Source organism: Oncorhynchus keta, chromosome 23, assembly GCF_023373465.1.
Source record: "Oncorhynchus keta strain PuntledgeMale-10-30-2019 chromosome 23, Oket_V2, whole genome shotgun sequence".
Lineage (NCBI taxonomy): Eukaryota > Metazoa > Chordata > Actinopteri > Salmoniformes > Salmonidae > Oncorhynchus > Oncorhynchus keta.
In genome coordinates this window covers 44,490,710-44,516,988 of record NC_068443.1, presented here as the reverse complement: position 1 = coordinate 44,516,988, position 26,279 = coordinate 44,490,710, and the positions used below count along the sequence as shown (strand labels likewise).

At 40.8% G+C, this 26,279-nt stretch overlaps 1 protein-coding gene across 4 annotated transcripts in view; it reads right to left on the bottom strand.

The window, feature by feature from the left end:
- Positions 1-26,279, bottom strand: part of pex5lb (peroxisomal biogenesis factor 5-like b) — a 272,913-nt gene that overhangs the window by 35,457 nt on the left and 211,177 nt on the right. For all 4 annotated transcript variants that reach the window (XM_035800646.2, XM_035800648.2, XM_035800645.2 and 1 more), the window contains one exon: positions 17,410-17,526. In XM_035800646.2, the coding sequence (XP_035656539.2) occupies positions 17,410-17,526 (117 nt within the window). The remainder of the gene's footprint in view (positions 1-17,409; positions 17,527-26,279) is intronic.

Below are 26,279 nucleotides of genomic sequence, written 5' to 3'. Positions count from 1 at the left end.
CTGTCTACTTGTCGTTGTTTAGCCTATGTTGTCTGTCTACTTGTCGTTGTTTAGCCTATGTTGTCTGTCTACTTGTCGTTGTTTAGTATGTTGTCTGTCTACTTGTCGTTGTTTAGTATGTTGTCTGTCTACTTGTCGTTGTTTAGTATGTTGTCTGTCTACTTGTCGTTGTTTAGTCTATTGTCTGTCTACTTGTCGTTGTTTAGTCTGTTGTCTGTCTACTTGTCGCCGTCGTTTAGTAGGCCTATGTTGTCTGTCTACTTGTCGTCGTTTAGCCTATGTTGTCTGTCTACTTGTCGTCGTTTAGTCTATGTTGTCTGTCTACTTGTCGTTGTTTAGCCTATGTTGTCTGTCTACTTGTAGTTGTTTAGCCTATGTTGTCTGTCTACTTGTCGTTGTTTAGTATGTTGTCTGTCTACTTGTCGTTGTTTAGTCTATGTTGTCTGTCTACTTGTCGTTGTTTAGTCTGTTGTCTGTCTACTTGTCATTGTTTAGTCTGTTGTCTGTCTACTTGTCGTTGTTTAGTCTGTTGTCTGTCTACTTGTCGTTGTTTAGTCTGTTGTCTGTCTACTTGTCGTTGTTTAGTCTGTTGTCTGTCTACTTGTCGTTGTTTAGTAGGCCTATGTTGTCTGTCTACTTGTCGTTGTTTAGTAGGCCTATGTTGTCTGTCTACTTGTCATTGTTTAGTAGGCCTATGTTGTCTGTCTACTTGTCATTGTTTAGTAGGCCTATGTTGTCTGTCTACTTGTCATTGTTTAGTAGGCCTATGTTGTCTGTCTACTTGTCATTGTTTAGTAGGCCTATGTTGTCTGTCTACTTGTCGTTGTTTAATAGGCCTATGTTGTCTGTCTACTTGTCGTTGTTTAGCCTATGTTGTCTGTCTACTTGTCGTTGTTTAGTCTATGTTGTCTGTCTACTTGTCGTTGTTTAGTCTATGTTTTCTGTCTACTTGTCGTTGTTTAGTCTGTTGTCTGTCTACTTGTCGTTGTTTAGTCTGTTGTCTGTCTACTTGTCGTTGTTTAGTCTATGTTGTCTCTCTACTTGTCGTTGTTTAGTCTATGTTGTCTGTCTACTTGTCGTTGTTTAGTAGGCCTATGTCGTCTGTCTACTTGTTGTCGTTTAACCTATGTCGTCTGTCTACTTGTCGTTGTTTAACCTATGTTGTCTGTCTACTTGTCGTTGTTTAGCCTATGTTGTCTGTCTACTTGTCATTGTTTAGTCTGTTGTCTGTCTACTTGTCGTTGTTTAGCCTATGTTGTCTGTCTACTTGTCGTTGTTTAGCCTATGTTGTCTGTCTACTTGTCGTTGTTTAGCCTATGTTGTCTGTCTACTTGTCGTTGTTTAGCCTATGTTGTCTGTCTACTTGTCGTTGTTTAGCCTATGTTGTCTGTCTACTTGTCGTTGTTTAGCCTATGTTGTCTGTCTACTTGTCGTTGTTTAGCCTATGTTGTCTGTCTACTTGTCGTCGTTTAGCCTGTTGTCTGTCTACTTGTCGTCGTTTAGCCTATGTTGTCTGTCTACTTGTCGTCGTTTAGCCTATGTTGTCTGTCTACTTGTCGTCGTTTAGCCTGTGTTGTCTGTCTACTTGTCGTCGTTTAGCCTGTGTTGTCTGTCTACTTGTCGTCGTTTAGCCTATGTTGTCTGTCTACTTGTCGTCGTTTAGCCTATGTTGTCTGTCTACTTGTCGTCGTTTAGCCTATGTTGTCTGTCTACTTGTCGTTGTTTAGCCTATGTTGTCTGTCTACTTGTCGTTGTTTAGCCTATGTTGTCTGTCTACTTGTCGTTGTTTAGCCTATGTTGTCTGTCTACTTGTCGTTGTTTAGCCTATGTTGTCTGTCTACTTGTCGTTGTTTAGCCTATGTTGTCTGTCTACTTGTCGTTGTTTAGCCTATGTTGTCTGTCTACTTGTCGTTGTTTAGCCTATGTTGTCTGTCTACTTGTCGTTGTTTAGCATGTGTTGTCTGTCTACTTGGTTTTGTTTAGTGTGTTGTCTGTCTACTTGTCGTTGTTTAGTATGTTGTCTGTCTACTTGTCGTTGTTTAGTATGTTGTCTGTCTACTTGTCGTTGTTTAGTCTATTGTCTGTCTACTTGTCGTTGTTTAGTCTGTTGTCTGTCTACTTGTCGTCGTTTAGTAGGCCTATGTTGTCTGTCTACTTGTCGTCGTTTAGCCTATGTTGTCTGTCTACTTGTCGTCGTTTAGTCTATGTTGTCTGTCTACTTGTCGTTGTTTAGCCTATGTTGTCTGTCTACTTGTAGTTGTTTAGCCTATGTTGTCTGTCTACTTGTCGTTGTTTAGTATGTTGTCTGTCTACTTGTCGTTGTTTAGTCTATGTTGTCTGTCTACTTGTCGTTGTTTAGTCTGTTGTCTGTCTACTTGTCATTGTTTAGTCTGTTGTCTGTCTACTTGTCGTTGTTTAGTCTGTTGTCTGTCTACTTGTCGTTGTTTAGTCTGTTGTCTGTCTACTTGTCGTTGTTTAGTCTGTTGTCTGTCTACTTGTCGTTGTTTAGTAGGCCTATGTTGTCTGTCTACTTGTCGTTGTTTAGTAGGCCTATGTTGTCTGTCTACTTGTCATTGTTTAGTAGGCCTATGTTGTCTGTCTACTTGTCATTGTTTAGTAGGCCTATGTTGTCTGTCTACTTGTCATTGTTTAGTAGGCCTATGTTGTCTGTCTACTTGTCATTGTTTAGTAGGCCTATGTTGTCTGTCTACTTGTCGTTGTTTAATAGGCCTATGTTGTCTGTCTACTTGTCGTTGTTTAGCCTATGTTGTCTGTCTACTTGTCGTTGTTTAGTCTATGTTGTCTGTCTACTTGTCGTTGTTTAGTCTATGTTTTCTGTCTACTTGTCGTTGTTTAGTCTGTTGTCTGTCTACTTGTCGTTGTTTAGTCTGTTGTCTGTCTACTTGTCGTTGTTTAGTCTATGTTGTCTCTCTACTTGTCGTTGTTTAGTCTATGTTGTCTGTCTACTTGTCGTTGTTTAGTAGGCCTATGTCGTCTGTCTACTTGTTGTCGTTTAACCTATGTCGTCTGTCTACTTGTCGTCGTTTAGCCTATGTTGTCTGTCTACTTGTCGTCGTTTAGTCTATGTTGTCTGTCTACTTGTCGTTGTTTAGTCTGTTGTCTGTCTACTTGTCGTTGTTTAGTCTATGTTGTCTGTCTACTTGTCGTTGTTTAGTAGGCCTATGTTGTCTGTCTACTTGTCGTTGTTTATTCGGCCTATGTTGTCTGTCTACTTGTCGTTGTTTAGCCTATGTTGTCTGTCTACTTGTCGTTGTTTAGTCTATGTTGTCTGTCTACTTGTCGTTGTTTAGTCTGTTGTCTGTCTACTTGTCGTTGTTTAGTCTGTTGTCTGTCTACTTGTCGTTGTTTAGTCTGTTGTCTGTCTACTTGTCATTGTTTAGTCTGTTGTCTGTCTACTTGTCGTTGTTTAGCCTATGTTGTCTGTCTACTTGTGGGTTGTTTAGCCTGTTGTCTGTCTACTTGTCATTGTTTAGCCTGTTGTCTGTCTACTTGTCATTGTTTAGCCTATGTTGTCTGTCTACTTGTCGTTGTTTAGTCTATGTTGTCTGTCTACTTGTCGTTGTTTAACCTATGTCGTCTGTCTACTTGTCGTTGTTTAGTAGGCCTATGTTGTCTGTCTACTTGTCGTTGTTTAGTAGGCCTATGTTGTCTGTCTACTTGTCGTTGTTTAGTAGGCCTATGTTGTCTGTCTACTTGTCGTTGTTTAGTAGGCCTATGTTGTCTGTCTACTTGTCGTTGTTTAGTAGGCCTATGTTGTCTGTCTACTTGTCGTTGTTTAGTAGGCCTATGTTGTCTGTCTACTTGTCGTTGTTTAGTAGGCCTATGTTGTCTGTCTACTTGTCGTTGTTTAGTAGGCCTATGTTGTCTGTCTACTTGTCGTTGTTTAGTAGGCCTATGTTGTCTGTCTACTTGTCGTTGTTTAGCCTATGTTGTCTGTCTACTTGTCGTTGTTTAGCCTATGTTGTCTGTCTACTTGTCGTTGTTTAGTCTATGTTGTCTGTCTACTTGTCGTTGTTTAGTCTATGTTGTCTGTCTACTTGTCGTTGTTTAGTCTATGTTGTCTGTCTACTTGTCGTTGTTTAGTCTGTTGTCTGTCTACTTGTCGTTGTTTAGTCTGTTGTCTGTCTACTTGTCGTTGTTTAGTCTATGTTGTCTGTCTACTTGTCGTTGTTTAGTCTATGTTGTCTGTCTACTTGTCGTTGTTTAGTAGGCCTATGTTGTCTGTCTACTTGTCGTCGTTTACCCTATGTCGTCTGTCTACTTGTCGTCGTTTAGCCTATGTTGTCTGTCTACTTGTCGTCGTTTAGTCTATGTTGTCTGTCTACTTGTCGTTGTTTAGTCTGTTGTCTGTCTACTTGTCGTTGTTTAGTCTGTTGTCTGTCTACTTGTCGTTGTTTAGTCTATGTTGTCTGTCTACTTGTCGTTGTTTAGTAGGCCTATGTTGTCTGTCTACTTGTCGTTGTTTAGTAGGCCTATGTTGTCTGTCTACTTGTCGTTGTTTAACCTATGTCGTCTGTCTACTTGTCGTTGTTTAGCCTATGTTGTCTGTCTACTTGTCGTTGTTTAGTCTATGTTGTCTGTCTACTTGTCGTTGTTTAGTCTGTTGTCTGTCTACTTGTCGTTGTTTAGTCTGTTGTCTGTCTACTTGTCATTGTTTAGTCTGTTGTCTGTCTACTTGTCGTTGTTTAGTAGGCCTATGTTGTCTGTCTACTTGTCGTTGTTTAGCCTATGTTGTCTGTCTACTTGTGGGTTGTTTAGCCTGTTGTCTGTCTACTTGTCATTGTTTAGCCTATGTTGTCTGTCTACTTGTCGTTGTTTAGTCTATGTTGTCTGTCTACTTGTCGTTGTTTAGCCTGTTGTCTGTCTACTTGTCGTTGTTTAGTAGGCCTATGTTGTCTGTCTACTTGTCGTTGTTTAGTAGGCCTATGTTGTCTGTCTACTTGTCGTTGTTTAGTAGGCCTATGTTGTCTGTCTACTTGTCGTTGTTTAGTAGGCCTATGTTGTCTGTCTACTTGTCGTTGTTTAGCCTATGTTGTCTGTCTACTTGTCGTTGTTTAGCCGGCCTATGTTGTCTGTCTACTTGTCGTTGTTTAGCCTATGTTGTCTGTCTACTTGTCGTTGTTTAGCCTATGTTGTCTGTCTACTTGTCATTGTTTAGTCTGTTGTCTGTCTACTTGTCGTTGTTTAGTAGGCCTATGTTGTCTGTCTACTTGTCGTTGTTTAACCTATGTCGTCTGTCTACTTGTCGTTGTTTAGCCTATGTTGTCTGTCTACTTGTCGTTGTTTAGTCTGTTGTCTGTCTACTTGTCGTTGTTTAGCCTATGTTGTCTGTCTACTTGTCGTTGTTTAGTCTGTTGTCTGTCTACTTGTCGTCGTTTAGTCTATGTTGTCTGTCTACTTGTCGTCGTTTAGCCTATGTTGTCCGTCTACTTGTCGTTGTTTAGTAGGCCTATGTTGTCTGTCTACTTGTCGTTGTTTAGCCTATGTTGTCTGTCTACTTGTCGTTGTTTAGTCTATGTTGTCTGTCTACTTGTCGTTGTTTAGTCTGTTGTCTGTCTACTTGTCGTTGTTTAGTCTGTTGTCTGTCTACTTGTCATTGTTTAGTCTGTTGTCTGTCTACTTGTCGTTGTTTAGTAGGCCTATGTTGTCTGTCTACTTGTCGTTGTTTAGCCTATGTTGTCTGTCTACTTGTGGGTTGTTTAGCCTGTTGTCTGTCTACTTGTCATTGTTTAGCCTATGTTGTCTGTCTACTTGTCGTTGTTTAGTCTATGTTGTCTGTCTACTTGTCGTTGTTTAGCCTGTTGTCTGTCTACTTGTCGTTGTTTAGTAGGCCTATGTTGTCTGTCTACTTGTCGTTGTTTAGTAGGCCTATGTTGTCTGTCTACTTGTCGTTGTTTAGTAGGCCTATGTTGTCTGTCTACTTGTCGTTGTTTAGTAGGCCTATGTTGTCTGTCTACTTGTCGTTGTTTAGCCTATGTTGTCTGTCTACTTGTCGTTGTTTAGCCTATGTTGTCTGTCTACTTGTCGTTGTTTAGCCTATGTTGTCTGTCTACTTGTCGTTGTTTAGCCTATGTTGTCTGTCTACTTGTCATTGTTTAGTCTGTTGTCTGTCTACTTGTCGTTGTTTAGTAGGCCTATGTTGTCTGTCTACTTGTCGTTGTTTAACCTATGTCGTCTGTCTACTTGTCGTTGTTTAGCCTATGTTGTCTGTCTACTTGTCGTTGTTTAGTCTGTTGTCTGTCTACTTGTCGTTGTTTAGTCTGTTGTCTGTCTACTTGTCGTTGTTTAGCCTATGTTGTCTGTCTACTTGTCGTTGTTTAGTCTGTTGTCTGTCTACTTGTCGTCGTTTAGTCTATGTTGTCTGTCTACTTGTCGTCGTTTAGCCTATGTTGTCCGTCTACTTGTCGTTGTTTAGTAGGCCTATGTTGTCTGTCTACTTGTCGTTGTTTAGTAGGCCTATGTTGTCTGTCTACTTGTCGTCGTTTAGTCTATGTTGTCTGTCTACTTGTCGTTGTTTAGTCTGTTGTCTGTCTACTTGTCGTCGTTTAGTCTATGTTGTCTGTCTACTTGTCGTCGTTTAGCCTATGTTGTCTGTCTACTTGTCGTTGTTTAGTAGGCCTATGTTGTCTGTCTACTTGTCGTTGTTTAGCCTATGTTGTCTGTCTACTTGTCGTTGTTTAGTCTATGTTGTCTGTCTACTTGTCGTTGTTTAGTCTATGTTTTCTGTCTACTTGTCGTTGTTTAGTCTGTTGTCTGTCTACTTGTCGTTGTTTAGTCTGTTGTCTGTCTACTTGTCGTTGTTTAGTCTATGTTGTCTCTCTACTTGTCGTTGTTTAGTCTATGTTGTCTGTCTACTTGTCGTTGTTTAGTAGGCCTATGTCGTCTGTCTACTTGTCGTCGTTTAACCTATGTCGTCTGTCTACTTGTCGTCGTTTAGCCTATGTTGTCTGTCTACTTGTCGTCGTTTAGTCTATGTTGTCTGTCTACTTGTCGTTGTTTAGTCTGTTGTCTGTCTACTTGTCGTTGTTTAGTCTATGTTGTCTGTCTACTTGTCGTTGTTTAGTAGGCCTATGTTGTCTGTCTACTTGTCGTTGTTTATTCGGCCTATGTTGTCTGTCTACTTGTCGTTGTTTAGCCTATGTTGTCTGTCTACTTGTCGTTGTTTAGTCTATGTTGTCTGTCTACTTGTCGTTGTTTAGTCTGTTGTCTGTCTACTTGTCGTTGTTTAGTCTGTTGTCTGTCTACTTGTCGTTGTTTAGTCTGTTGTCTGTCTACTTGTCATTGTTTAGTCTGTTGTCTGTCTACTTGTCGTTGTTTAGCCTATGTTGTCTGTCTACTTGTGGGTTGTTTAGCCTGTTGTCTGTCTACTTGTCATTGTTTAGCCTGTTGTCTGTCTACTTGTCATTGTTTAGCCTATGTTGTCTGTCTACTTGTCGTTGTTTAGTCTATGTTGTCTGTCTACTTGTCGTTGTTTAGCCTGTTGTCTGTCTACTTGTCGTTGTTTAGTAGGCCTATGTTGTCTGTCTACTTGTCGTTGTTTAGTAGGCCTATGTTGTCTGTCTACTTGTCGTTGTTTAGTAGGCCTATGTTGTCTGTCTACTTGTCGTTGTTTAGTAGGCCTATGTTGTCTGTCTACTTGTCGTTGTTTAGTAGGCCTATGTTGTCTGTCTACTTGTCGTTGTTTAGTAGGCCTATGTTGTCTGTCTACTTGTCGTTGTTTAGTAGGCCTATGTTGTCTGTCTACTTGTCATTGTTTAGTAGGCCTATGTTGTCTGTCTACTTGTCGTTGTTTAGTAGGCCTATGTTGTCTGTCTACTTGTCGTTGTTTAGCCTATGTTGTCTGTCTACTTGTCGTTGTTTAGCCTATGTTGTCTGTCTACTTGTCGTTGTTTAGTCTATGTTGTCTGTCTACTTGTCGTTGTTTAGTCTATGTTGTCTGTCTACTTGTCGTTGTTTAGTCTATGTTGTCTGTCTACTTGTCGTTGTTTAGTCTGTTGTCTGTCTACTTGTCGTTGTTTAGTCTGTTGTCTGTCTACTTGTCGTTGTTTAGTCTATGTTGTCTGTCTACTTGTCGTTGTTTAGTCTATGTTGTCTGTCTACTTGTCGTTGTTTAGTAGGCCTATGTTGTCTGTCTACTTGTCGTCGTTTACCCTATGTCGTCTGTCTACTTGTCGTCGTTTAGCCTATGTTGTCTGTCTACTTGTCGTCGTTTAGTCTATGTTGTCTGTCTACTTGTCGTTGTTTAGTCTGTTGTCTGTCTACTTGTCGTTGTTTAGTCTGTTGTCTGTCTACTTGTCGTTGTTTAGTCTATGTTGTCTGTCTACTTGTCGTTGTTTAGTAGGCCTATGTTGTCTGTCTACTTGTCGTTGTTTAGTAGGCCTATGTTGTCTGTCTACTTGTCGTTGTTTAACCTATGTCGTCTGTCTACTTGTCGTTGTTTAGCCTATGTTGTCTGTCTACTTGTCGTTGTTTAGTCTATGTTGTCTGTCTACTTGTCGTTGTTTAGTCTGTTGTCTGTCTACTTGTCGTTGTTTAGTCTGTTGTCTGTCTACTTGTCATTGTTTAGTCTGTTGTCTGTCTACTTGTCGTTGTTTAGTAGGCCTATGTTGTCTGTCTACTTGTCGTTGTTTAGCCTATGTTGTCTGTCTACTTGTGGGTTGTTTAGCCTGTTGTCTGTCTACTTGTCATTGTTTAGCCTATGTTGTCTGTCTACTTGTCGTTGTTTAGTCTATGTTGTCTGTCTACTTGTCGTTGTTTAGCCTGTTGTCTGTCTACTTGTCGTTGTTTAGTAGGCCTATGTTGTCTGTCTACTTGTCGTTGTTTATTAGGCCTATGTTGTCTGTCTACTTGTCGTTGTTTAGTAGGCCTATGTTGTCTGTCTACTTGTCGTTGTTTAGTAGGCCTATGTTGTCTGTCTACTTGTCGTTGTTTAGCCTATGTTGTCTGTCTACTTGTCGTTGTTTAGCCGGCCTATGTTGTCTGTCTACTTGTCGTTGTTTAGCCTATGTTGTCTGTCTACTTGTCGTTGTTTAGCCTATGTTGTCTGTCTACTTGTCATTGTTTAGTCTGTTGTCTGTCTACTTGTCGTTGTTTAGTAGGCCTATGTTGTCTGTCTACTTGTCGTTGTTTAACCTATGTCGTCTGTCTACTTGTCGTTGTTTAGCCTATGTTGTCTGTCTACTTGTCGTTGTTTAGTCTGTTGTCTGTCTACTTGTCGTTGTTTAGTCTGTTGTCTGTCTACTTGTCGTTGTTTAGCCTATGTTGTCTGTCTACTTGTCGTTGTTTAGTCTGTTGTCTGTCTACTTGTCGTCGTTTAGTCTATGTTGTCTGTCTACTTGTCGTCGTTTAGCCTATGTTGTCCGTCTACTTGTCGTTGTTTAGTAGGCCTATGTTGTCTGTCTACTTGTCGTTGTTTAGCCTATGTTGTCTGTCTACTTGTCGTTGTTTAGTCTATGTTGTCTGTCTACTTGTCGTTGTTTAGTCTGTTGTCTGTCTACTTGTCGTTGTTTAGTCTGTTGTCTGTCTACTTGTCATTGTTTAGTCTGTTGTCTGTCTACTTGTCGTTGTTTAGTAGGCCTATGTTGTCTGTCTACTTGTCGTTGTTTAGCCTATGTTGTCTGTCTACTTGTGGGTTGTTTAGCCTGTTGTCTGTCTACTTGTCATTGTTTAGCCTATGTTGTCTGTCTACTTGTCATTGTTTAGTCTATGTTGTCTGTCTACTTGTCGTTGTTTAGCCTGTTGTCTGTCTACTTGTCGTTGTTTAGTAGGCCTATGTTGTCTGTCTACTTGTCGTTGTTTAGTAGGCCTATGTTGTCTGTCTACTTGTCGTTGTTTAGTAGGCCTATGTTGTCTGTCTACTTGTCGTTGTTTAGTAGGCCTATGTTGTCTGTCTACTTGTCGTTGTTTAGCCTATGTTGTCTGTCTACTTGTCGTTGTTTAGCCGGCCTATGTTGTCTGTCTACTTGTCGTTGTTTAGCCTATGTTGTCTGTCTACTTGTCGTTGTTTAGCCTATGTTGTCTGTCTACTTGTCATTGTTTAGTCTGTTGTCTGTCTACTTGTCGTTGTTTAGTAGGCCTATGTTGTCTGTCTACTTGTCGTTGTTTAACCTATGTCGTCTGTCTACTTGTCGTTGTTTAGCCTATGTTGTCTGTCTACTTGTCGTTGTTTAGTCTGTTGTCTGTCTACTTGTCGTTGTTTAGTCTGTTGTCTGTCTACTTGTCGTTGTTTAGCCTATGTTGTCTGTCTACTTGTCGTTGTTTAGTCTGTTGTCTGTCTACTTGTCGTCGTTTAGTCTATGTTGTCTGTCTACTTGTCGTCGTTTAGCCTATGTTGTCTGTCTACTTGTCGTTGTTTAGCCGGCCTATGTTGTCTGTCTACTTGTCGTTGTTTAGCCGGCCTATGTTGTCTGTCTACTTGTCGTTGTTTAGCCGGCCTATGTTGTCTGTCTACTTGTCGTTGTTTAGCCGGCCTATGTTGTCTGTCTACTTGTCGTTGTTTAGCCGGCCTATGTTGTCTGTCTACTTGTCGTTGTTTAGCCGGCCTATGTTGTCTGTCTACTTGTCGTTGTTTAGCCTATGTTGTCTGTCTACTTGTCGTTGTTTAGCCTATGTTGTCTGTCTACTTGTCGTTGTTTAGCCTATGTTGTCTGTCTACTTGTCGTTGTTTAGCCTATGTTGTCTGTCTACTTGTCGTTGTTTAGCCTATGTTGTCTGTCTACTTGTCGTTGTTTAGTCTATGTTGTCTGTCTACTTGTCGTTGTTTAGCCTATGTTGTCTGTCTACTTGTCGTTGTTTAGCCTATGTTGTCTGTCTACTTGTCGTTGTTTAGTATGTTGTCTGTCTACTTGTCGTTGTTTAGCCTATGTTGTCTGTCCGTATAATTATTTAATTGCTGACGACGTCTGTCATTACGTCCTGATCCAAGCCCAAGCTTGCTTGCTATTATTATTTATTCTCACCCAGGCATGTTTACCGCGCGACAGATCTTTAGAAAATAAAATGACAAATGTACATACTTTTTCAAATGTATTGTATAATGTTGGCTGGCATAAGTTGCGGGAGAGAAATGTTTTGCTCCTCTCAAAAGTACAACAATATATAGCTGGCATTCATCTAAATCTGTGCCTGGAATAAATGCAGGCAGTAGTAGTACTATTTATTAGCCTATTTCATTAATAATTGACTAGAACTAAGTAAGTATCATGTGCATTTTCATCTGTCAGGGTCGTTTAAAAGGAACATAATGCACTCTGAGATGCACTCTGAGTGAATGCGCACTTGTGGTATAGGCATTTACAGCACACTTCCGGTTTGTCTGATCACGACTGAATCCGATTACGACTATGAAGTGTGATAAAAACGGATGTGATTATGAATACAATGAGATCGGCACACCCCTATTCTAAAACATCTCAAACAGCCAGCAGCATCAACAGAGAACAGGCATTTTTATGGGCTTCAGTGAGCATGGAAGTGAACAGGGTAAGGGAAAGACCTAAAGGTCAAGGACCTTTTAAAGGGTTCTTCGGCTGTCCCCATAGGAGAACCCTATGAAAATCCCTTTTTGGTTGCAGGTAGAACACTTTTGGTTCCAAGTACATGGAAACCTGGAACCAAAAAGGGTTCTCCTATGGGGACAGCTGAAGAACTCTTTTTCTATGAGTAACTATAGAGCTACCGTATTTAGCTCACGTTTTCCATCTAAATAACACAAACTAACCAAATGTAAACATGTCTGCCAGTTGTTGGTAGCTAACTGCTTGTGCTGTCATATTATAGATAGTACAAGCGTATGGGAAAGAGTAGTTTTGGCTGCGACTGAGGGACTGTGGATGGATGGCTTGTCAGATGGATCCACGTGGGTTGGCGAGACCCCTCCAGCATAATGTTATTCGAAATCAGCTACGGGCTAGGGCATCTCGAACATATTCCCTACACTGGACTGATGGCAGATCATTTGGGCGTTCTGTGGCTCCAGGGAGTTTTCTATACGGCCCGCTGAGTGCAGGCTAAACTGAACTGCAAAGCTTCAGGCCATGGATTCAATCACGGATCTGGTGGAATTTCTGAGGAGCCCTGGAGCCAGGCTTTCTTTTGAGGGGTGGATTGTGGATTTTTTTTTTTTGGGGGGGGGGGGGTTTATTTATCAAAAAAATGTTGTCTTACTCTTAGGATCGATTCTTCTTGACGAAGCAGCAGCTAAGCTAACATTAGCTTGCTATAGCTAGCTATTCTCTTTCTCCGTTTTTGAATGAATTTGTGGTTTTTTTCTTTCTAGCTGGCAACATAAGTGAGCTAGATTTGGTTTGTATACTGCCAAATGTCGATAACATAGCTAAGTTTGTCACTGGTATGAGCTAGTAAATATCCTAAACCTAGACAGTGATAGAATATCACCTGGGAGAGAAAGAGGAGAGAATTCACTTTCTGTCTCATCTGCTGCTGGCTTGCTAATGTTCACTTAAGTATGTTTTTTCACATGTAATTGACGAAATGAGATTTTTATTCTATAAAGATTGTAATTGTGTCAGTATGTTATGAATATTGTAGAAACATGCCACTTGGTGCACACCAGGCCACAGGCAGTATGTTCCTCCACTGTGTGAAAGATTTAGATGCACTATTGTAAAGTGGCTGTTCCACTGGATGGCATAAGGTGAATGCACCAACTTAAATGTAATGTAATGTGTGAGTCATAGAAAATACCATCTTGCTTTCGGAGCATAAATTGTATGGAGGATGTCTTATGTATGAGCCGGTCCATGGGGGACGTGCATTACCGGCTGGGCTGACTGTGTCCATACCTAGTAATACGACATCAGGAAGAACTACGCCCTCTAGGGGTTTCAGCGCTATCACTAATGTAGCTAGCTAGCTGAGCCCCTGGCACAATGTCAACACGTTAATAGTCATAATACTCGTTAAACATTTATTTCACAATTTCCATTCCACTTTGGCACATTATGAACCTTGTTAAAATGGGACAAATTAAGAGACAGAAACCAGTTGATTTTATTTTGACCATTGAGGTATAAAATAACGGTTTCGACAGCAGAGGAGAATGTGAAAGGTCAGTATGACATTACTTCTGGTTAACAGCCCAGGTGTTACGATCAACTAGGAGTGGTGGGTGGAATCAGGCGCAGAGAGCAGGGTTCAGTCTTTCTTTCAAATGTATTCCCCAGCGCAACAAAACAGTCACGCCAACACACAGGGCGTATATAAGTTGCCAGTCCAAACAACAGGACAAAATAGTCCGGAGAATAAATATACGAATAACTCACACCATCAAACACTGAGTAACACAAACAAGCCCGCACAAATACCCAGCGGGCCTAGTGCCCTTAAATACCCTACAAACAAACCCTAACTCAAAACAGGTGTACCCAATTAACCAATAACCCAAAACAAACGGAAAGGGAATCGATGGTAGCTAATAGGACGGCGACGACGACCGCCGAGTACCGCCCGAACAGGAAGAGGCACCATCTTCGGCAAGGTTCGTGACACCAGGGTTCTTATTAGCTATTTTTGTTTAAATTGTTTAAATGTGCAAACGTACAATGTCAGTCATGAAATGGTGAACAAAAAGGTTAACTAAATGTCTTTGTCAAAGCGAGAGGTCAACAGGAAGTGATATTTCACCGACCTCTCACATTATCCTCCTGATTAGCTTCACGTCAGGAGAAAGGGGGCAGCTGCAGCCCAATATGGTGACCGGAGTATGGGCAAGTGGGTGTGTTGAAAGGAAAGTAGTGGGCGTGAGGAAAGGAGTGAGTGTGTCAAGCGCTCTACTATCTATAGGTTAGACGGTTTTAATTGAGTTTTTCCCCTTCAGTTCCTTTAAGTTAACACGCAACTATCATACGTTGAGCTGCCGTACGGCGAGAGTTTGGACTTTGCTTTGAAGCCAGAGGAGGAGTCTGAGTCGTATTTCACTGTTACAGAAATAATTGTACATTTTCAGTTATAAAAGTGACAATGATTTATTTTTTATTAAAAGTACTGATGATGGGTGTACTGTTTCTTGCATGTGTTGTCTGCTTACTGTGACTGTCACCCTGATATTGGCTACTAGGCAGCTATACTTCCCACACATTTACATTTACATTTAAGTCATTTAGCAGACGCTCTTATCCATTGCCAGTCAGTACTGCTTGGCAAGCGGGACGAAGAGCACTGTGTCCCAGTGTTGTTGCCATTCATGCCCTCCCAATTGAGTAGTAGACTGTATGTATGTATCAAGGTGACATCTAGATGATTATCAATATTAGTTATTTCTTGTGTAGGCTGCGATGCTGTGATACAGCTGCCCAGTGAGAAGCACCTCAGTTCGGCAGGCACGCTTATCTATTTGCCGTGCAGCAAAATCAGCAAAACTGTCTCGAGTGGCAAAAAAACAGCCCAATTAGCCGATTCGCTTTTCATAAACCCACTCCTTTCGACACACACACACACACTCGCTGGGTTTCTTCACGGCATCCAAATCATAAATATATTTAATGCATTGCTCAGTTATGCATAGAGCCATCGTGGAATGCTCTGTCACCAGAGGTTACTCAGGCAAAAAGCAAGGTTAGCTTTAAAAAACAGATAAAAACATCTTGTATCACAGCTCCACCACTCTTTCTAAAGATCTAATTTAACAGTACTGTACATGAGAATATGAATATGTATGTATGAATAGTGTGCATATAGTATTTTGTTGTCTCTTGGTGACTTTCCGATATATAACTCTTATTTTAATGAAATATCTTATCTTGTCCATTACTGTATTTTATGTGGACTCCAGGAAGAGTAGCTGCTCTAACAAACTCGCCCATACTCCAGTCACCATATTGGGCTGCAGCTACCCACATCCTTGACCATGCGGACCCTTTAATTAAGGTGGAAATGCTAGCTAGCTTTTACCGCCCTGTGTTAGTACGTTTTTACTCACAGTTATTGCTACGAGTCTGAAATGTGGAACTTGATTTGAACGCTTTGAATCTATTCAAGAAAAGTCTAAATGAAAAATGTCAATAGTAGGATTCTTCAGCAATTGTTTCTGTGTTTCTTCTGGAAAATTTAAATAAAATATTTCCCTTAAAAGGGATACTTCTGGATTTTGAGTCAGATGATACAAATTGTGTATCTCTGTGTGCAGTTTGAAGGAAGTTGCTAACTAGCGTAAGTGTGCCGGTAGAGAGCATAGACTTTCAGTCACCGCTCTATCACCAGTTTGCATTGACTAGAAAAACTCTGTCTCTAACTTCCTGGATGCATGGTATCCATGAGTTCATCTGACTCTGGGGAAGTAGATAAAGGACTTCATCGCAAAAATGCTGAAGTATCCTTTTAACATTTTGTGTTGTGTCCGTATTCTTTTTGATAAGTGAGGCATGTTTATGAATGAGAAAATAGAAATGACAGTATATTGACTGCATATAATTCATACATAGACCTTTAATGTTGGTTTTATAGATCAGAGTGGCAAACTGCTCAGTTAATTGCCACGAAGTGCTTAGCTATAAATGGGAAAATGGATGACTACATACATAGACCCTTCATGTGTGCATTAAAGACCAGTTTGATCACCTTAATTGTGATTTTAATTTTTTAATTTTACCTTTATTTAACCAGGCAAGAACACATTCTTATTTTCAATGACGGCCTGGGAACAGTGGGTTAACTGCCTTGTTCAGGGGCAGAACGACAGATTTGTACCTTGTCAGCTCGGGGTTTGAACTCGCAACCTTCCGGTTACTAGTCCAACGCTCTAACCACTAGGCTACGCTGCCGCCCCGTGATTGTAGAGGGCTGTTCAGGAGTTACGAATGAGAACTACACCGTTTGAACCGTATCATTTACCCAGAGGATTCAACCACCAACCATTATATTATTATATTAAGAAGGTAAGTCCGTCAGAAGCACACTTTTGAGAACAGCCATAACGATGACACTATGCTGTCATTGTAATGATGCATCTATTAAGATGCATAATGAGCTCTTGCATACCATGACATGAATGTGGTATAGATGTCCTATGGATACACAATGTGGTTTGGACCTGTTATAACACGTACATAAAATGCTTATAGATGTGTAATAAATGCGTTATGATATGTAGTCAAAGTAAGTCTTTACCCATTATAGAAACAAAAGAGTATTTACCAGACCTGGGTTGAAATACTTAAAATAACTGAAATACAATTTGTGGTAAGTATTTAGACAAAGTTCCTTTGAAATTACGCGTAGTAAAGTATTGACATGCATATAAAAAAAACTCAAACACAGAAAATAGCATTTTGAAATACAAATCTTTAAATACTTTATGTATTTAAACCCAGGTCTGTTTGGGGTATTTGAAATGTATTTATAGAAAATTAGATCCTTGTACGATGCTGTTGACAGCAGCCATGTGTTTAGATAAGAATTCAAGAACAAAGGCTCTGAAATATGTCTTTACCATGGAGGGTGAATAACCGAGACAAAAATTGAATTATGATGCAAGTAATAACATAACGTAATAACGCAAATATAAACAGATTTTCTTCATTTTGGGGAATGGATGTTGATTTAACATACCGCTATGTTTATTGTCATATATATTCTGGCAGAATATGGTCGGGGCATTATGTGTTATGGTGGGTAGTTATCATTACATATCAACTGGAGTGACAACTGCAGCATTATTTTTGCTGAGTGAATGTGAAACACAACCTTTCAGATTCAAAATAATAATCATTCCAGGAGGAAACATATCGACTGCAAAGAAAATAACAAGTCAAATGTATGTTATTAATAAGACTTCAACCAATGGGGGACAGTTGTTTACTAATCCACTACTGCCCCTTTCCAAATCCCCTGTCTGTCTCTCTTCCTCCCTCTCCTTTTTTTCTCCCTCATTATTGTGATCTCTCAACATTTGAGCAACAACCTGTTCCAATTGAGACAATAGAGGAGTTGATTCTAGATTAAGTATCAACCATCAGTGGTCTGTCATTTGAAACAACACATCACTTTCTCATGTTCGCTCTACACTACCTATCACTAATGAGTGCCGTTGTGAGATTCCTAGGTTAAGTGATAGGTTGAAGATGAATTCAAAAGGTTTGGTGATCACATCGATATTACTGTTTTCTCCATGTAAAATATTGGATTAGATAGCTTTGAGGAAGGGATGGTGTTTTGTACCATCGCTTGTGGTTTTAAAAGGTTATTTTGGGGGTAATATCAGGGATTAGTATCAGGGATTATGGTCAGTAATTGCATCTCTTTGAATGGATAGACATTTTGTGAATAAATTCTGGGATTGGTGGGAAAGTTTAGGTAAATGAAACTCTAATGGGAGATTTTTCCAGATTAGTATTAGTGTTGAGGAAAGAATTAGGTGTTTGGGGAGTTTACCTTCTCAATTGGAGAGCTGCTGGGTGGTATCGGGCCTTCATTTTCTTCCTCGAGCCAATTCCTGCGAGCCAGTTCCTCCCATTCTGCCTGCATCTTATCCCAGAACTCTGTGTCCGACTGATGAGAACAGAAGAGAAAGAGGTGTTGGAATTGATTTCTGCTTCGTAATGGCCCAATCCCACAATCATCCACTGGACATATCCCATTCCCATGGCCCTCGGTGACACCCTTAAGGGATTTAATGGGAGCTAGATACTACCGGGTCATGTTCATTAGAGCACACTGTAGCAAACTGTTTCTCAACAGAAAATGAGCGTTTCACCTTGTTCAGATAGGATATCCCGTTTCGCTCATTACTGGTCTGTTTTCTTCCGTTTCGTTCATATTGAAGTCAACTCTAGTGTAAGCAATATGGTATAAATATGGTATAAACTCCACATAGCCTTTGGTGTTTCATTGGCTTTATATACAATTCTCTTCCAAATCTTCAATGAGCTATATCCATTCTAACCATTATTGGCTGTCCCCGACCCAAAAGAATATCTTGGTTGACAGAGGGTCGTCTGTTCTTTCGACAAGTCAAAATCGAAATTATACAAATCAATCTAATGCAAGAGCACTTGCCTCTGCCAAATGAACACGTTGTATGATAGCCTAAACCGTGAGCCATTAGCAGAACACAGAGAGAGGCCTGTAGTAACTTGTATTGCCAACTACGTAAAAGAAAACCGACAAATAAAAATAATTTTAGGTAGAAAATACCCCAATAAAAATAAATGTCCTATAAATCACATTGGCTACGCATGGCAGTTTGTTCATGTTCTTTGAATCGCATCATCTCTCTACACCGCCTGTCTACAACGAACTTAACATATTGTATCAACTATCAAATGGGTCCGGCCCACTGGATGAGGGATTGACATTTTTCCCTTTCACCCAGAGGCTCGGTGGTTATCGAAAGGGAGAGAGCTGGAAAGATTTCTTAATACATTGATGAACTATTGTCATTCTCAATAGATGTAAAAACAGACTTTTGTTTAAGGTGAAGACACAATTACTTTTCATTCGTGGTGGTGAGTTAAGACAATCAGAAATACTATCTGACATTCCCAAATGGCCACATTGACGCACAGGATAGGTAGCCTATGCAAATGGACACATTTATACATTTACGCACAGGATAGGTAGCCTATGCCTACCTCTATGCACAATCAGGTGTGCGTCCTTACTCAACATTGACAGCAGCGCTCCAAACAAAAGACAATGAATAAATTGACAAAACGAGTCAATTAAATAAACCAAAACGTGTCTTACAGGTGTAGCATAGGTTGTGAGCTCTGCAAACAATGTGTCCACTCCAATATTGAGAACAGTAAACGACTGTAGAAATAATATAGCCTATTGAATCTATTGACAGAAATTACCGAAACCAAAGAAACATTGTAGATTAGAAATTATGGGGATTTATGGTAAATGTACTATTGGCGATATACACTACATGACCAAAAGTATGTGGACACCTGGTCGTCAAACATCTCATTCCAAAATCATAGGTATTAATATGTAGTTGGTCACCCCTTTCCTGCTATAACAGCCTCCAGTCTTCTCGGAAGGCTTTCCACTAGATGTTGGAACATTGCTGCAGGGACTCATCCGTCAGACTTCCAGATGGTGAAGTGTGATTCATCCCTCCGGAAAACATCTTTCCACAGCTCCAGAGTCCAATGGCGGCGAGCTTTACACCACTTCAGCCGGCGCTTGGCATTGAGCATGATGATGTTGGGCTTGTGTGCCATGGAAATTCATTTCATGAAGCTCCCAACGAACAGTTCTTGTGCTGACTTTGCTTCCAGAGGCAATTTGGAACTTAGTAGTGAGTGTTGCGACCGAGGACAGACGATTTGTTGCAACACTCACTACCAAGCTACAAGCTTCAGCACTTGGCTATCCAGTTCTGTGAGCTTGTGTGGCCTACCATGTTATGGTTGAGCCGTTGTTGCGCTTAGACATTCCACTTAACAAACTATGAAGATTGCAGGGCTCGATCCATTCATTTGAAGGGGTGTCCACATACTTTTGTATATATAGTGTACGTAAATGGGGAATTGATAGACAACAATCAAAGGGAAAAATATTCACACAATTAAGGCATGAAACAATGAACGTGCACAAATTGGCAGGACAGATCGCATTCTGGAGAGAGACGTGCCTTGTGGATCTTAGCCACATTCCCCTTCTTCTTGACTCAACATTTGAAATGTTTTATTTCACCCTTATTTAACCAGGTAGGCTAGTTGAGAACACCTTTATTTAACCAGGTAGGCTAGTTGAGAACACCTTTATTTAACCAGGTAGGCTAGTTGAGAACACCTTTATTTAACCAGGTAGGCTAGTTGAGAACACCTTTATTTAACCAGGTAGGCCAGTTGAGAACAAGTTCTCATTTACAACTGCGACCTGGCCAAGATAAAGAAAAGCAGTGCGACACAAACAACAACACAGAGTTACACATGGAATAAACAAGCGTACAGTCAAATTTTAAATAATTATCTTCACACACTATACTGTAGGTCTAAGGAAAACTTAATAAATGGTGTCATGTCCAAAAGCAAAAGCTTTTTGGAAAAACCCATGCAATTTCACATATTTTTTTTATATGATGAAATTGCTTGGCGTGCCAAGACAAATACCCTCGCGTGTGCCTTATGTTTCAGATGCCTATCTTAGAGTGATGGACTGCGACATTCCCGCAGCCTCCGCAATGGATTAATCCACTGAGACAGGCACGAATCAGACAGGTGTCTCATGGGCCGCTCAACAAAAATAATCTGTCAACCAAAAGCCTTTTCAGCAAACAATTGACCTGTTGGCCAAATGGGGTCAGCCCTAATATCCACAAACTTGCAAGGACCAAGCAAGTGCATTCGGAAAGTATTCAGACCCCTTCACTTTACCCACATTTTGATATGTTACAGCCTTATTCTAAAATGGATAAAAATATTGTTTTCTTAAATCAATCTACACACAATACCCCAGAATGACAAAGCGAAAACAGGTACTTAAAAATGTTTGCAAATGTATTAAAAATAAAAGTATTCAGACCCTGAAAAAAAATTGAATCCAATTGCGTGTTTTGTTGCTTGTGTTTGCTTACTCAATTTGCATGCCCCCACTGGCCTCTGTCCAAGACAACACGCTGCGATTTGAACAAAAATCCATAATTTCACCCATTTACTGAAGCATATTTCTCCCGCTGCTAAATGTGGGTCTTGTCAGTTCAAATTAGCCTCGATAGATAGATACGCTATATTTGGAAAGAAGCCATTTTCTTTCAGAACAGAAGAAACAAAAACATTGACAAATGTTCAGATGACATTTTTTCTTTAAGTAACCTTTTTTTTGGACAGAGAGTCTGCTGAGACCAAGGTCTATTGTACAGATGAGCCCTGTATCAAAACAGACACATCAATATACGAAAAGCGAAATAAGCACATTTAACAAATTCATTCAGGGTCCTCAATCAGCCATCTGAATTGCCCGTGTCACCAATTATTCCAATTTAAGGTGAGGTGTAAAAAAAAAAACCTAAAAGCAGATTTACCTAACTCAGTGGAGATCGAAGGGATCTCCAGAGTAAACCGTCCCTGAGGCTGAGCCTGGTAGCTCGTATGTCTGCAGGTTCCCAACGAAGGAAGACGGAAGTCTATGCAACAAGGGCTTCATAAACAAAAAGAGTGCAATGCATCAATCTACAAGACTTCAAAGAGGGCCAGTCTACTTTCTGATACGGAAAGCAATGATGTGCACTGAACCTGTCACCCGTAATAAAGTGTAGTACGTTACGATAAACTTTGTCCACTGGTTTAAGCACAGTGGCAGCTGCATTCATATAGACGATATCACCATTAACCATAACCAGCATGAATGTTGACTGAATTATTTGTTTTCTGCTATTTAATGAAAGGCATCCTATTCCTCTCAAGGAACCCTGACTTAACACCATCAGAAGAAAAACATTGTGTCCTGTCTGTCACGCCCTGGTCTTAGTATTTTGTGTTTTCTTTATTATTTTGGTCAGGCCAGGGTGTGACATGGGTTAATTCTGTGGTGTGTTTTGTCTTGGGGTTTTGTAGGTATTGGGAGTGTGGTATAGTGAGGTTGTCTAGAAAAGTCTATGGTTGCCTGAAGTGGTTCTCAATCAGAGGCAGGTGTTTATCGTTGTCTCTGATTGGGAACCATATTTAGGCAGCCATATTCTTTGAGTGTTTCGTGGGTGATTGTTCCTGTCTCTGTGTTTGTTTGCACCAGATAGGCTGTTTAGGTGTTTTCACAGTTATTGTTTTTGTATACTGTTTGTGTTTTCATCTTTATTAAAGATTTAACAAATAACCACGCTGCATTTTGGTCCAATCCCTGCTACACCTCCTCTTCAGAGGAAGAGGAGAAAGAACCGTAACAGGTAGTTTTCAAACCAAATGCAGGCTGCCTAACCCAGGCCAATTTTCAGACAGTCGATAAATGAATAATGGTGACAGGTCAAGTGTCGAAAAGCTTTCCACCTATAAGAAGGGCAGCACGACGCTGCCTTTTGCCCAAGCAATTTGATTGATTTAGCCTAGTCCAATCAGATCTCTCAAAATGCAAACTCAGGTAAACTAAGCACACATCAACTACTTTATAATAATAATAATAATAATATATGCCATTTAGCAGACGCTTTTATCCAAAGCGACTTACAGTCATGTGTGCATACATTCTACGTATGGGTGGTCCCGGGAATCGAACCCACTACCCTGGCGTTACAAGCCCCATGCTCTACCAACTGAGCTACAGAAGGACCACATCACCAAAGAAAAAGCAGATAAGGTACTGGCCTGAAATCAGACTGATGGACACTGGAAAATATCTACGCTGTGTTGATTAAAGATTTAACATTTTTCAATGGGAAAGAGTTTAGAGATGGGGTGATAATTATTAATGTCAGAGCGGTCGCTACCTTTATGGAGAGGAAGCACATGGGCAGCCTTCCAGACCCTAGGGATAGCACCCGATATAATTCTCAGGTTTAAAACGTGTCAATCATTCTACAATTAGAGGAGCAGAATGCTGCAACAAGAGAGGATCAAGCAAATTAGCACCAGAAGTTGATGGATCTTCCATCATGCCAACTAGAGGCTGGGAGAGGGAAAAGCAGTCGATTGACTGATCAGGGTAAATTAAACCACCATTTCTTTCAAATAAAAGTCCTGCGGAGATAACACATTGATTGAAATAATCACTTATCAAATGTTTCTCAGTAAATATGTTAGATCCACAGCTTTCTTAGGCAGGGAGAGATTAATTTCCGCGCTTGAGTGCATTAACTTTTTTTTCCAAAATTTAGACGGGACACCATCAGAATATGAGATAGAAAGTAGCATGATTTAGAGTTCTTGATTGAGGAGGTGTATCTATTTCTCAATTGTCAATTCTCAATAATAATAATATGGCGATAGTGATATTTAGATAACATGACGCCACACGGGGCGGCAGTGTAGCCTAGTGGTTAGAGCGTTGGACTAGTAACCGGAAGGTTGCGAGTTCAAACCCCCGAGCTGACAAGGTACAAATCTGTCGTTCTGCCCCTGAACAGGCAGTTAACCAACTGTTCCTAGGCTGTCATTGAAAATAAGAATTTGTTTTTAACTGACTTGCCTGGTTAAATAAAGGTAAAACAAAAAAAATATTATTTCACATACAGTACCAGTCAAATGTTTGGACACACCTACACATTTGGGTTTTTCTTTATCTTTACTATTTTCTACATTGTAGAATAATAGTGGAAATCAAAACTATAAATAACATATATGGAATCATGTGGTAACCAAAAAAGTTTTTTTATATATTTTAGATTCTTCAAAGTAGCCACCCTTTCCCTTGATGACAGCTTTGCACACGCTTGGCATTCTCTCAACCAGCTTCATTGGGTATGCATATCAATTACTTGTTAAAATTTTAATAGTGGATTTTTTTCCTTCTTAATGCGTTTGAGCCAATCCGTTGTGCTGTGACAAGGTAAGGGTGGTATACAGAAGATAGCCCTATTTGGTAAAAGACCAAGTCCATATTATGGCAAGAAATGCTCAAATAAACAAAGAGAAATGACAGTCCATCATTACTTTTGGACATGAAGGTCAGTCAGTCTGTAAAATTTCAAGAACTTTGAAAGTTTCTTCAAGTGCAGTCGCAAAAACCATGAAGCGCTATGATGAAACTGGCTCTCATGAGGACTGCCACAGGAAAGGAGGACCCAGAGTTACCTCTGCTGCAGAGAATACTTTCATTAGAGTTACCAGCCTCAGATTGCAGCCCAAACAAATGATTCAGAGTTCAAGTAACAGACACATCTCAATATCAACTGTTCAGAGGAGACTGAGTGAATAAGGCCTTAATGGTCGAATTGCTGCAAAGAAACCATTACTAAAGGACACCAATAAGAAGAAGACACTTGCTTGGGCCAAGAAACAGGAGCAATAGACATTAGGCTGGTGGAAATCTGTCCTTTGGTCTGATGGTTCAGAGTAGGTGAACGGACGACCTTTGCATGTGTTGTTCCCACCGTGAAGCATGGAGGAGGAGGTGAATTGCTGGTGACACTGTCAGTGATTTAATTAGAATTCAAGGCACACTTAACCAGCATGGCTCCCATAGAATTCTGCATCCCATCTGCTTAGTGGGACTATCATTTGTTTTCAACAGGACAATGAACCAACAAAGTTAGAGCACAGTTAGAGCACAGTTAGAGCACTGTTAGAGCACTGTTAGAGCACTGTTAGAGCACAGTTAGAGCACAGTTAGAGCACTGTTAGAGCACAGTTAGAGCACAGTTAGAGCACTGTTAGAGCACTGTTAGAGCACTGTTAGAGCACAGTTAGAGCACTGATTATGCTTTTGGGTCCTACTGTTTCTCTAACTGACAATGAATGGGCGACATAAACCTAAATATGAACTGATAATTGTGTACAACTTCAGTATTACTTACTAAAACTGTTGTTACACTGATGTTTTTACTATTTTATTTTGATAGGGTTATTTTGCTCTTACTATAGTAGTGTAGCCCACTCCCGACCGGTCACATTATACAGCGCCTGAGTGGTGCAATGGTCTTAGACACTACATATCAGTGCAAGCTGTGTTGCTACAGATGCTGGTTCAATACCTGTGCTGACCTCAACTGGGAGACCCATGAGATGACTGTAGGTTTTTGGTTTCTCTTCCTCTAAAAACAGAAATAAATCATTCTAAATAACAAACTTGCTTTATTTACAACTTAGTAACAATGTCTCACCCCATGTTCAAGAATGGCCTTTTTCTTGCTCCTTTTACTTTATTTGAAAAATGAAATAATATCCAAAATATTTATATATTTTTTATACAAAGCGATTATTATTATTAATTTAGAATTATATAAAAGATGTTGGATATTCTCCAAAAATATGTTATTAGCAGGACAATATACACTGCTCAAAAAAATGAAGGGAACACTTAAACAACACAATGTAACTCCAAGTCAATCACACTTCTGTGAAATCAAACTGTCCACTTAGGAAGCAACACTGATTGACAATACATTTCACATGCTGTTGTGCTAATGGAATAGACAACAGGTGGAAATTATAGGCAATTAGCAAGACACCCCCAATAAAGGAGTGGTTCTGCAGGTGGTGACCACAGACCACTTCTCAGTTCCTTTGCTTCCTGTCTGATGTTTTGGTCACTTTTGAATACTGGCGGTGCTTTCACTCTAGTGGTAGCATGAGACAAAGTCTACAACCCACACAAGTGACTCAGGTAGTGCAGCTCATCCAGGATGGGACATCAATGCGAGCTGTGGCAAGAAGGTTTGCTGTGTATGTCAGCGTAGTGTCCAGAGCATGGAGGCGCTACCAGGAGACAGGCCAGTACATCAGGAGGCCGTAGGAGGGCAACAACCCAGCAGCAGGGGCGCTACCTCCGCCTTTGTGCAAGGAGGAGCAGGAGGAGCACTGCCAGAGCCCTGCAAAATGACCTCCAGCAGGCCACAAATGTGCATGTGTCTGCTCAAACGGTCAGAAACAGACTCCATGAGGGTGGTATGAGGGCCCGACGTCCACAGGTGGGGGTTGTACTTACAGCCCAACACGTGCAGGACGTTTGGCATTTGCCAGAGAACACCAAGATCGGCAAATTCGCCACTGGCGCCCTGTGCTCTTCGCAGATGAAGTCAGGTTCACACTGAGCACGTGACAGACGTAACAGAGTCTGGAGACGCCGTGGAGAACGTTCTGCTGCCTGCAACATCCTCCAGCATGACCAGTTTGGCGGTGGGTCAGTCATGGTGTGGGGTGGGGTGGCATTTCTTTGGGGGGCCGCACAGCCCTCCATGTGCTCGCCAGAGGTAGCCTGACTGCCATTAGGTACCGAGATGAGATCCTCAGACCCCTTGTGAGACCATATGCTGGTGCGGTTGGTCCTGGGTTCCTCCTAATGCAAGACAATGCTAGACCTCATGTGGCTGGAGTGTGTCAGCAGATCCTGCAAGAGGAAGGCATTGATGCTATGGACTGGCCCGCCCGTTCCCCAGACCTGAATCCAATTGAGCACATCTGGGACATCATGTCTTGCTTCATCCACCAACGCCACGTATTCTTAGGTAGCGTAATGACTTTTGCTTGAGCTGCAATAATCACGTAGCCAGTTGGGAAGAGAAAGAATCCTGCTAAAGCGATCAATGCCACGATTCAGAGAGGGCACAGGAGCAGATATTTGTTAGTGTCTAGCAAAGAGTCAATCAGCTCTTTAAAATCCAGTTTCAACTGCTCAGTGCTGCCCATCATAATGTCATTAAAACC